The sequence below is a fragment of the Neomonachus schauinslandi genome, chromosome 15, assembly GCF_002201575.2.
Source record: "Neomonachus schauinslandi chromosome 15, ASM220157v2, whole genome shotgun sequence".
Lineage (NCBI taxonomy): Eukaryota > Metazoa > Chordata > Mammalia > Carnivora > Phocidae > Neomonachus > Neomonachus schauinslandi.
Window position 1 is genome coordinate 16,299,771 of NC_058417.1, and position 12,092 is coordinate 16,311,862.

A 12,092-nucleotide genomic window follows, 5' to 3' on the forward strand; every position below is an offset into this window, starting at 1 on the left:
CATGAGTGGAACAGAGCAAGCGTGCGCTCTCAGGTTGACTGCTGCTTCCCTCTCAAAGTGTGTGACTAGGAAAGGGCTGCCGTTTGTGAGAGGGGACAACCTATGGCACCGTAGCTCCTTTTGACCTGTGACCAGGCCTCAGTCTCAGGGACAAATCTCCTCACACTCACATGGAGTTTTGTGCATGTGCTTGCTTTCTCCTGTGGGGCGGATCTACTGTTTTCACCTGATTGTCTCCAAGGTGTACTTGCATTGGTTTGAGAAGGGTAAAGGGGACACACTGGTGCCAGACCGCCTGGGTCCTGGCATTCCCACCTGTTGGCTGTATGACCTTGGTCATGGTATTTAACCTTCCAAAGCTGTACATTTCTGATCTGTAAAATAGGGGTAATAATTGTCCCTCCCTCCTAGGGTTGTTGTGAGAACCGTGCCAGGCATATAAGGAGTGCTCAAAAGTATTAGCTGTCATCGTTCCGTCGTTACTGTTACCTGTGGACAAATGAAGGCAGAACAAGAAGGCCCCTTAAACTAAGTTCCCTTCTAGAGGAGGGCTGTTTAACTTGCCCACACCTCCAGTTTCAGACCTTGAAGAATTCAGGATCGTAGTGTGAGCACTGCGCTACCTCACCAGCTTACCGGATGGATGGCTCGTCAGGCGGGCTTAGTTTCATGCGAGAAGGCTGCGGAGGTGAATAAACCTAGTGCTGAGGAAAAGCCATTAGCAATAGCTTCACCTCACATTTATCGATGGGATGCAGGGAACCGTGCACAGACCGTGGTGGAATGAATGTTGGACCCTCCAAGGAATGTACACGCATTCACCAGGGACACAGGAAGGGGACTTGAAGAGGGCTATGACGGGGCAGAAGTGGCATTCGTGGTGTGCTCCTCAGACTGTAAGATACAGGTTAAGTAGCCCCAGAAAGGCAAGAGAAGAGACGATTTCTCCAAGAAGGCAGGTGACCGAGAAGGAGGAAGAACTGGAGAGGCCCCATCAGTGGGGAGGCAGTAGGAGGACACTGAGGCTTTGCTAGGGGAGGGGTTAGCGAGAAGTCAGGGGACTACGTGGCGTCAGGGAGAACTGGGGGGTGAATAGTGCTGCCGCGGAGCCACCAGAAAATGGGTCAAGGGAAAAGGGCTTGGGCGGCTTTTAGAAAAGAATGGTAGCCCAGCTGCCCTGTTCTACCACATCAGCAGCAGTACCGGGCCCTTCCAGTGCTAGGTGCAGTGAGGAGACAGGACGACTGAAGCTGGGACAGTTGAGGTTGTAAATCTCGCTCCATATATAGTGTTTGTAATCCATTATAAGAATAAGTAAAACATAAACACAAGAATAAGTGCAAAATAATGTAGGGGATAAATTGCAAGGTAGATGGTGAGTGATTGGAACTGTGAAGGCTCCTTAGTGAGTTTTCAAGAGGGAATGGAGTCTTAGGAAAGGTCATGACTCTTTTGGAAAGGAAGTGGGAGGCCAGCCAGAGAAAGGGTAGCTGAAAAGAGGGTAGCGCTTGGCATGTGGAGTGTGCTTCCGGTAGGTCTGAGGAAGGAGGCTAAGAAAGAGTGTGAACTTTTGAGGAGATCAGAAAGCAAGCTTTGCCTGAAACAGGAGCAGTGACAGAGCGGTGTCAGGGAGGTCATTGAGTTTCAGTGGGAAAATAGACCCTTGGGTGACATCTAAATCTTTCGTCTCCTGTCCATTGTTAGAGACCTGGCAGAACTGTGTGTGTTCTCAGGCTCGTCTGGATCGTTCCTACTGGTCCAGGGACTTCTCCAGAGAAGTCTGACTGGTCGGTACGTTGCCTTCTCTCCTCAGCCCAGAGGCAGACAGGCTTCTTCTGGACTCCTTAGCAGAGGACACTTCCTCAGAAGCATATGCTTCTGCTCTTTGAACTTGGTTGTGATTTGATGGTTTAAAAAAATACATCCCATAAACCAAAACAACCCTCTTTCCCTACCATATTTTTCACTCTGTAAGTTCTCTAGCTTTTGTTTCTGAGAAAAAGCCACAGGTAATATCAAGCTGTAAGAATATCTCGTATCAGCAAAAGGTTCAGGAACGTGAATGTGTCCCCACCATACGGGCAGACTTTTCTGTTTACTCTGGAGGAAAAAGAAGCCTCTTCTCAGATCACTGTCCAATGTCTGTCTCATAAATGGTGCTTTTGGTTCCCTTTCTCTCTCTCTAATACCCAGCCAATCCTGTTCTGTCTTCGAAATTCATGCACCTGGAACACATGACGTCTCTTTGATTTAAAGATATAGAATACCTCATAAGCAGCCACTGGGCACATGACGTGACCTTTGATGAGGCATGTGTGAGCAGGGGGAGTCGGTGCCGGGCAGGTGCTGGAACTAGATGATGTGCTGTCACCTGTTGCCTTGGCCCCAACTGCCAAGTCTCTGAATGCTCTAGAGGAGGGGGCAAAGACTGAATCCGAAGACCTAGGTTCGTACACGGGCTACATGACTTTAGACAATTCATACGAACCCTTTCTGCCTTGTAGGGTTGTTGCAGGATTAAAATCAAAACAAAGACAGTGGGTGTGAAATTGCATTGTGAAATGAAGCTCCCTGCAGATTTATGTGTGTGCTTTTGTTTTGCTTTGCCTTCTAAAGTGTAATTCTTGTAATAAATCATAAAATCACGTTGTTCCAAAATCAGATTACAAGAAAGCATATAAAGAGAAATCTTGTCTCTGTCACTCTCCACTCCCTTCCCCTCTTTCAGGTTACCATTTCTGTTAGTTTCTCTTCGGTTCTCAGTGTGGTTTAGTGCATCAAAGTTAACACACCGTGTTACCCTGCTCTGCCTCTTGCTCTCACTTCCCTAAACAGCATGTCTTGGAAGCTTTTCATATCAGTATGTTTCCATATCGGGACAGCTTCATTATTTCCCATTGTCTGCATGTACCATAGTTTATTCAGCCAGTTCCCTTACTAATGGAACTTGGGGTATTTCCAGTCTTTTGCTATTACAAACAATATTGCAGTGAGTTAATATATGCACGATGCTTAGAGCAGTGCCTAGCGTATGGTAAGTGCTAAATGAGTATTAGTTATTATGCATAAATACATACTATGTTCATGCAAGTACTGTATGTCTGTGGGACAGGGTTTCAGAAATGGCATTAGTGAAGGGGGTAAACGCATTTGAAATTTTTGTAGATATTGCCAAATTCCATTTCATTTTGGGGGAGGGTTGTGTCATTTTGCACATTTGCAACATACCCTATAGAAATGGAAGGTGTTGGGGCGCCTGGGTGGCTCAGTCGGTGAAGCATTTGCCTTCAGCTCAGGTCATGATCCCGGGGTCCTGGGATCGAGCCCTGCGTTGGGCTCCCTGCTCAGTGGGGAGTCTGTTTCTCCCTCTCCCTCTGCCTGTCACTCCCGTGGCTTGTGCGTGTGCGCTCTCTTGCTCTCTCTCTCTCTGTCAAATAAATAAAAATAAAATCTTTAAAAAAAATTTTAAATAGATAATTAAGCTTGTACAAAGGTTTAGTTGCAAAAATATTTATAGCAGTGTTGCTTCTAAGCATGAAAAAACAAGCCAGATTTCATCAGTAGGGGTTTGATTAAATTCATTTTGGCTTACTCGTCCAAACTCAGCATTTAAAAATTATGATGTAGATAGTTGTATTCTTTAATATGGAAAGAGATGAAGTGGAAAATAGAGCCTGTGTGGTACTTTGTTATAAAAGAGCATGTGTGATGTCTCGTTTTTGTTAAATGTATAGAGTCTACATGCAGAAACTTTATCAAAGGCTGCATGTAAAACCTAAACAGGGCTTATCTCTAGATGGTGGGAATGTAGGCAGTTCTTAAATTTATATTTCTCATCTCCTGCTCCTCATCCACTTCTTCCTCCTCCCCCTCATTTTCTTCCTTTTCATCTCCCTCCTCTTCCCATGTTTCCAAAATCAGTTATAATAAGTGTTAATTATTTGGGTAATCTTTAGGATTGGGAGTCAAAAAACCAATATAAGAATTCAGAAGTTTTGAGGAGAAAATCACCTACCCCGTTGAATAAAATTATCATTTTGTTATTTTTTGTAAGGTTTTTTTTCACCTGCATATCTAGATTTGTAACATAGTTGTAATTATGTAAGATATATTGTTTTTATATACTTTACTTTTTTTTTTTTTAAAGATTTTATTTATTTATTTGAGACAGAGAGAATGAGAGAGAGAGAGCACATGAGAGGGGGGAGGGTCAGAGGGAGAAGCAGACTCCCCGCCGAGCAGGGAGCCCGATGCGGGACTCGATCCCGGGACTCCAGGATCATGACCTGAGCCGAAGGCAGTCGCTTAACCGACTGAGCCACCCAGGCACCCATTATATACTTTACTTTTATCGCTTAAATGTTTTCCATGTTGCTACATGGTCTTTGCAACTTCATTTTAAATGACTGGCTAATGTTCCGTGAAGTAGTTTCTCAGTATTTATTAGGAAGTTGGAAATATGAGACAAACGCCAGTGAGATTTTTGCTGTCCTTTCTTGGAGGCTTTCTTCAGCCTTGAGGTTATCACCATCAGGTGAGAGATCGGCAGTGACTTAATGAGGCCCCGGGAGTCTGGCCTCCTTAGGTCCGTATGCTGCCAGACGCATCCATCAAAGCGGAACAGAAACTTGATATTGTCGCACCTTTTTCAAAAATAGCCCCCAAAAAACACCCCACCTTAACCACAAATCATTTGTCAGTGAGGTAAAATATCTCATAGAAGACAGCAAAAGATAGAAAATGTATCTAATTCATAAATGATAATATATCTAACCTTAATCAAGTCTGAAAGATTAAAATGTTAGATCTCTGGTAGAATTTCAGAAAACTTTTTTTTTTTTTTCAGGTAAAGATCTTCTTCCCCTTAAACTAACCTGTTCAATACTATTCTGTTTCTGTGTGAATTTGGCCTAATCAGTCTAGAGTTGTATCAACAGACACCGCTTTTCCCTTTATAGACCAACACTACCCTTTCTCTTAACAAATACAGAAACATTGGCAGTTTTTTTGAGGGACTGTTCACTTATTTTATTTCTTTCTCATTGCATATAAACAACACTTTAAAGCTTAAGCAAAATGTGATTTCACCTTAGTTCCTAAAGCTGACTTTCTGTTTCCTTAAATATAATATTGGGCTCCTTGTTGCAGACTTTTCTTTTCCTTCTCCCCGGGGAACGCCTGTTCCTGGTGGCCAAAGTGCTTATGGGCTAGAAGCCGCAACTTTCTTCAAATCAAAATGGCCACTTTAAACCTACCTGAAAAAATAAACCTGCCTGAATGGCTACTTTGCTGCTGCCTTACACGGCACTCACTCGGGTTTCAGACATACTGATCCTAATCTCAAACTCCCGAGACACGCAGGATGCAACAGTTAGAGCAGCCCCAAGTTCATTATCTGCTCAGGGTGCGATTACCTGGCAGCCACCTAGACTGTGAGGTTTTTGTGGGCCCCCAAAGAACTCATATCCTGAAGAGAGAGACTAATCAAGGCAGGTCCTCTAGGTAGGGACACGGAGAGGCTGGATTGCAATTGATAGGAGTTTTAATTTGTGAGGCCTTAATCTGATCTGCTTTTGGAACAAGATAGTGTACATGTACTTACTGTCCATTTTCTCTGTGCATTCTTCGAAGGCTCATTTGATGGTGTGGCGATAGTATTGTCATAAGGACACAGAACTTTATTGCATGAATCTGCCTCTGTCCTTCCCCTGCCTCATTGTCCGGAGCTACTCTAGGGATTTATTTAGCCTGCATTATGGGAAGGGGAAGGATGACTAATGTCTCAAATGGTGGGGTGTTTAGTAGTCTGGTTTCCTGCCCACTGAAAGCCCCTCTTGGGGAAGGCAGATAATGAATTTTTCAGGAAGCAGTGACTTAGGATGCAGCAAGAAATGGTACTGGTTGGCCCTTCCGCTGCCCGAATCGATAGTTGGTATCAGTTGATAGGACTGTCTGTCCGTTGGGAGAACTTAGTGGCAGTCGTGTAGGTGGTAGTGCGGGCCGGGTCCTCGACTGATGGACACAAGCAAAGCCAGGGACTTCGGGGTATTGAATCAAGGCAGGAACCAGGCTGCAGCATTGGTTGGTCTGTGTTCCCCTTACCTGTACCTTCGGTTGAGAAGAGGAGCGCCGGGTCAGGAGGCGGGCATCAGTGGACAGAGATGCATTCCCTTAGCCGACTTGGAGCCCTTGAGCACTTCTCCAGGGCATTTTCTTGTGACAGTAGACATCCTGTGTCTCGGCTTGTGTCAGAAGTGAAGAGGAGAACTGGACACAGGTGACCTCACCAAAACAGTTGTGTTTTCATGTTAAATAATGTCCTCCGTGACACCATTTAGCTTACACAATTAGACTTGCCATCATGTTGCATTTTACTTACTTAAATAGGTCTGGCCTTCAGGGCGGCAGTCGTCAGTGTGCTCAGGACTCCTGCGGGTCCCTGGGGCCCTCTTAGGGGGGTTGCAAGGTCTTCCCTTCAACAACAGATCTGTATGAGGCCAGCTTTTACTTCCTCTCCTTCAGCCAGAACAACAGATTGCAACAGATCGAAGACAGAGCAGATACAAGAATTCTCTCTTCTGTGAAGCCAGACATTAAATTGTAAAACAAAGCCATTTTTCCAACTTAAGTTTATTTTGTCTTGGAGAATATAATGGCTTTTTCCTAAAAATATATTATTTCTATTCATGGTTTTTTTTTTTTTAGTTCTTATGAATTTGTATTTTTAACTTTGTATTTCTAACATGGTAAATATCGGTAGGTGTGACCCACATAAACAACTTTTTGGCATCCTCAGTCATTTTAAGAATATACTGGAGGGGCGCCTGGGTGGCTCAGTTGGTTAAGCAACTGCCTTCGGCTCAGGTCATGATCCTGGAGTCCCGGGATCGAGTCCCGCATTGGGCTCCCTGCTCAGCAGGGAGTCTGCTTCTCCGTCTCCTGCTCCCCACTCTTGTGCTCTGTCTCTAAAATAAATAAATAAAATCTTTAAAAAAAAAAAAAAGAATATACTGGAAGTTTGAGAACTGCTGCACTAGAGGACTCCCTTGGAAGAAATACCTACATCTTCTTCCTTTCTCTTGGTCCCATGTAGTGAGAAATGATACAGCACAGAAATCGATTTGCACAAACACTTTGAGAGAAGAATGGCTTCAAGCGTCTAGTATAGAACAGGGGCCGAGTATGGTGAGATGGTTGTGACGGTGGTGCTGGGGATGCTCGCTCGTCCCTGTGAGCCCTTGGAGGTGCAGGTGCACACAGTAACCAGCGTAGATGCACGTTTTTGTGCTCCGTGCTCTTTCCTTGACCAATTCTTGTTTTAAGTATACACACTTTAGTCTCTCACTTTAATTTTGCTCTTTATATTATCAGTGGCTCAAGTGAAACATTTTCCCCCCTGTTTAGGTTTGTTGGAAGTATGTTCCCGAAGGGGAATTTGTTTTGTCCTAGTGGAGCCTGAGATACAGTTTAATCCTCCTAATGGGAAAAGGCAGGCTTCTAAGATGGGTAGAGGATTCCTGACACCACGTTTTCCCTCAGCGGAGCTCTCAGCCTGGGGCGTTTGTACAGTCCTACCCACTGGAGAGATCCATAAACCCTAGAGCCTTACTGAGGAAAAGAGGTCAAGATGCTGTCTCAGTGTTCAGTTCTGCCTGATCTTCACCACAGATGTTGCACTAGGAAAGCAAAGCCTGTGTTATCCTTTGACTTACACAGGATCACCTGCAAACAAGCGGCTACCTGGGAGTGATGACACAGCCCCGTCGGGTTTCCCCTGACAGCTCAGTGGCTTGCAGGAATTTACAGTAGAGGGGAAGGTGGAAGAGCCAGTGATGCTGAGAAGGTGGGTAGGGTAGGAATGGAGCTAGTGTGCTTGCCCAGGCCCCTTGGTGTTGGCTCTGTGAACAAGAAGCCTTTCCACCTGTCTTCTAGGGTCACGCACTCCTCTTCAGCCCACACAGCCCGGGCAGTGCAAGGGCACGGGATCTGCTAACAGTCTTAGGTCCGAGGCCCAGGTCTGAGCCTCACCTGTGCGACCGGGGCATGTCACTTAGGTACTCCGAGCCCCCGTGTTCTGATTGGTGAAATTATAGCCATGCCTGTCCTGTCTGCTTCACAGACTTGTTAGTAAGAATTAGGTTAAGTGAGGTTCTAGATGGGAAAGCTGAAAACCACATGCAAATACAAGTTTTGTGAAAAGCTTCTTTATCGTGCCAGTAGGGCTTCTGCTCTTTGCCCCTTGCCCTCTGCATTCCTGAGGCTTCTGTGCTTTTCTCCAGGTTACCTGTGCATGACAGATGAGTGGTTCTCTGAGTATGTCTACGAAGTGGTGGTGGACAGGAAGCACGTCCCTGAAGAGGTGCTAGCTGTGTTAGAGCAGGAGCCCATTGTCCTGCCGGCCTGGGACCCCATGGGGGCCTTGGCCGACTGATGCTGCCTCCAGCTCTTTCCTCCGGGACCTGAAGTATCTGCAAAGGACAGATCCAAGGACTGAAGCCAAAGTTACCGGGTTCCCAAGGACACAGCCAGACTCTTGGATTTCTCCTCCAGGAACCTCTTTGGAGAAGTGCTTTATGATGAAACAAAATATTCTTAAAGGGAAAGATCAGGTCACACTATGTACTCTCCTCATTTCCAACAGCTCAGGATCTCTTAGCATTTTAATCAGATGTCACTGTTTGTCCTAACTCTGTCAAAAAGGTCTGGCTTAGTGTCTTTGAATAAGACAGGAGAGGATGAGCAACTGAATAATATGGAGAGAAAATGGACCTGATGCTCCTTGTTTCTAGCGTAGAGTTGGGGGAGGGTTATCCTAAGATTTGAGCTTTCAAACTGCATGCTGCCTGACAGTATCACTGTCCTTCCTAGATGGCAGTCAACTGAATTCAGTTTTTTTCAAGGTAATTGTACGTGCCTCTAATAGCCCAGGAATGGGAGGTTGATCAAGTCTGACATGATTCCTTCCTGTTGTTTGGAACTGTGGGAGAGCACAGCTCTACTTGAGTGAGGGGTAAGTAGAGGCTTAGAGAAAGATGAGTGTGAGAACAACCAAAACCTTATCATGATCTGAATTATAATCCTTAGGGGGAGCTCTAGCCAAATGGTTTAACTTCTGCCTCTGGAATTGGGAGTTGGGTGGGCAGGAAAAGGTGATACCATTCTTTCTGACAACTAGATGGTGCTGAGAAGCTTTTGAATAAAACACTTTGCTAAATGAGAGTAAGTGGTTATTTGATCTATCGAAGAGTTTCTTTATTTAGCAACAAAGGAAAGTAACCAGGTGACTCATACTCCTCAAAATAGAGAAGCGGTAGGATCGCTCAGGGCTTCCCTGCTTCACCTTCTCTGTGGTATAGATGATCCTTCCCAGCCAGTGCTGATCCTCACTGGCTTCCGCAGAGGATGTCCAAGCACCACATCTAAGAGAGCTTGTGTCCCTGCCACTTAACCATTTTTTCATCCAGATCCAGGGTCGCTACAAGAGTAAGACATGAAGCTTTGCTGGTCCAGCCTTGGAATTGGCTGGAGAATATGTGTTTTACTGAGACTGGGTCTCCCTTTCACTGAAAGCAAATAAATATAGCCTCCTAATCAACATTTCCATCAGTGCCTGAGCCCCCTACCTCTGGCTTCCCTAGAATCTTCTCAGTCCTAGCAGGGGATATTGTCTGTCTTGGCACTTTCCAAGATAACATTAGATAAAGGCTCAAGCTTCAGTCGAAGTGTTTACAATATTGTTGTAAACCCTTGCTGTTCCAAGCAAGATAGATAAACCCATTTCTAGACACATCATGGCAAAACCCTAGAACAGATCTTAAAAGCATCCAGGAACACAGATTATTCCCTCCAAAGAAAAGACAATTAGATCGACGGCTAACTTCTCATCAGCAACTACGTAAGCAAGAAGACAGTGAAACATATCTTCAAGGTGCTATGAGAAGTTAACTGTGAACCTAGTATTCTATACTCAATGAAATTGTCTTTCAAGGGTGAAATAAAATACACTTTCAGTCAAACAGAAGGGAAGTGATCCCGTATGGAAGATCTGAAATGTGAGAAGTATGTGCATCGTCTAAACAAATGCCTGTAGGTAAGTCTAATAGGGTTTAAAGAAGGATGAAACTAAAATACATGGAAGAAGATAATGATAATTAGGGAGGTGATTGGACTAAACATATTCTTTGTCATTCAGGAAAAAGATAAGTATATCAATTAACTTTAGACCTTGGTATGTTAATAATATATCCTAAAATTTTCTAGATGAACTACTAAAAAATAAGCAGGGTATGGTTTCCAAGCAAGAAGGTAATCAATCCATGAGAAGACAAGATGGTGAGAGAAAAATTATGCAAGACAAATAGAGTGTCCAAAATAAGACGGAGATAAATCTAAATGTGTCAATAATTACAATATATAAATGTTCCTGAAAAAAGACAGATTGTCAAACTGGAGGTTTTTGGGTTTTTTTAAAGATTTTATTTATTTGAGAGAGCATGAGCAGGGGGAGGGGCAGAGGGAGAGGGAGAAGCAGACTCCCCGCTGAGCGGGGAGCCCAAAGCGGGGCTCGATCCCAGGACCTGAGCGGAAGGCGGACGCTTAACGGACTGAACCACCAGGAGACCCTCAAACTGGAGTTTTAAAAGAAACTCAGCCATAAGCTAATTACAAGAGACATCAGCAACCTGGGATATAAAAAGGAAAGATACATCAGGCAGATACTAACCCAAATAAATCTGGTCTGGCTATACTAATAACTCGCAACGTTAGGGCTGCTCTGAATAACCAAACAGACTGATGCCAGGGTATGTTACTCGCAGCCTCCCTGGAGTCCTGCAACATAGGGACCCTGGAAATAGGCTTTAAAACAAAAAGCATTACTAGAGATAGAATCACTTCATAATTACATGTTTACTTGATTCTCCAGAAAAAATACAAAGATTCTAAATTATAAATTAGTATGTACCTAATAACCTCAAAGTACATCAAACAAAAACATAACTATATGGCAAAATAATCCAGTATCATAACGGAAGATTTTAATACACTTCTCAATTGTTGATCGATCAAGCAACCGAAAACTCAAGTGAGTATATAAAAGATTTAAGCATTTAGTAAGTTTGGTATAATGGATATCTATAGGACACCGCATCTAATAACTGCACATTCTTCTTGAGCACACATGGAACTTTTTCATGGCCATATATTGGGGAGTAGAGTCAACCAACAAATTTCCAAGCGATTAAGTTAGAAACTAAAATTAAGAGCTAACTAGAAGGCTCCTATATGTTTAGAAATTAACTCATAGGTCCAAGAAGAAATCATAAAGGAAATTTAACCTGAATAATGATAAAAAAAAAAATACTGCATATTCAAAATGACAGGTATAGTTAGTACATAAATTTTAAAAGCCTTAAAATTCTATTAAAATCGAAGAAAGACTGAAAATTGAGCTAAGCATCAATGTCAAGAAATTAGAACTACAAAATAAACCTGAAGAAAGTAGAAGGAAATAAAATGTATGTGCAGAAATTAAAGATAGGATCAACAAAGCCATAAGTCGCTTCTTTAAAAAAAAAATGAAGTAAATTAGCAGATCTTGACAAGACTGATTAACAACAAGAAATTAAAAGGAGGATGCTATTCTAGATACTGCAGATATTTGAAAACTGGAAGATACACTTAACTTTGTTTAGAAGACCTAAATCCACAACCTCCAGAGCAACAGAAGAAGAGCAATAAGCCGGAAAGCAGACAGAGGCGTTGAAAGATTTAGCAGAGCTGAAAAAATTGAATCCTCAGCCAATGGTGGAGACAGCCGGTGCTAAGCAAACCAATTTAGGTTGCATAATCCCCCGAATAAGGCAGCTCCAGGTAGCCATTAAGGGAATTGGGAGCGAAAGGAAGGTTACTGGAGGGTTGAATGTCTGTTAGATCCTCTCCCTAATTTGGGCAGCTGGGTGACTGTCCCTGCCCTGCTCCCTCAGCCAATTCAAGATTTATTCTCAGAGAGAGAAACAGTTTGTGGTCTGGAGGTCATTAACATAGCTGAGGATGAAAGTACCATAAGAGGGCTGAGTATTTGCTTTCTGAAT

General features: G+C 43.6%; 1 protein-coding gene across 1 annotated transcript in view; it reads left to right on the forward strand.

Annotated features, from left to right (window-relative positions):
- Positions 1–9,214, forward strand: part of BLMH (bleomycin hydrolase) — a 48,681-nt gene extending 39,467 nt beyond the window's left edge. The window contains exon 12 of the mRNA XM_021703901.2: positions 8,280–9,214. Within this exon, the coding sequence (XP_021559576.1) occupies positions 8,280–8,431 (152 nt within the window). The 3' untranslated portion in view covers positions 8,432–9,214. The remainder of the gene's footprint in view (positions 1–8,279) is intronic.
- Positions 9,215–12,092: the final 2,878 nt, after the last annotated feature.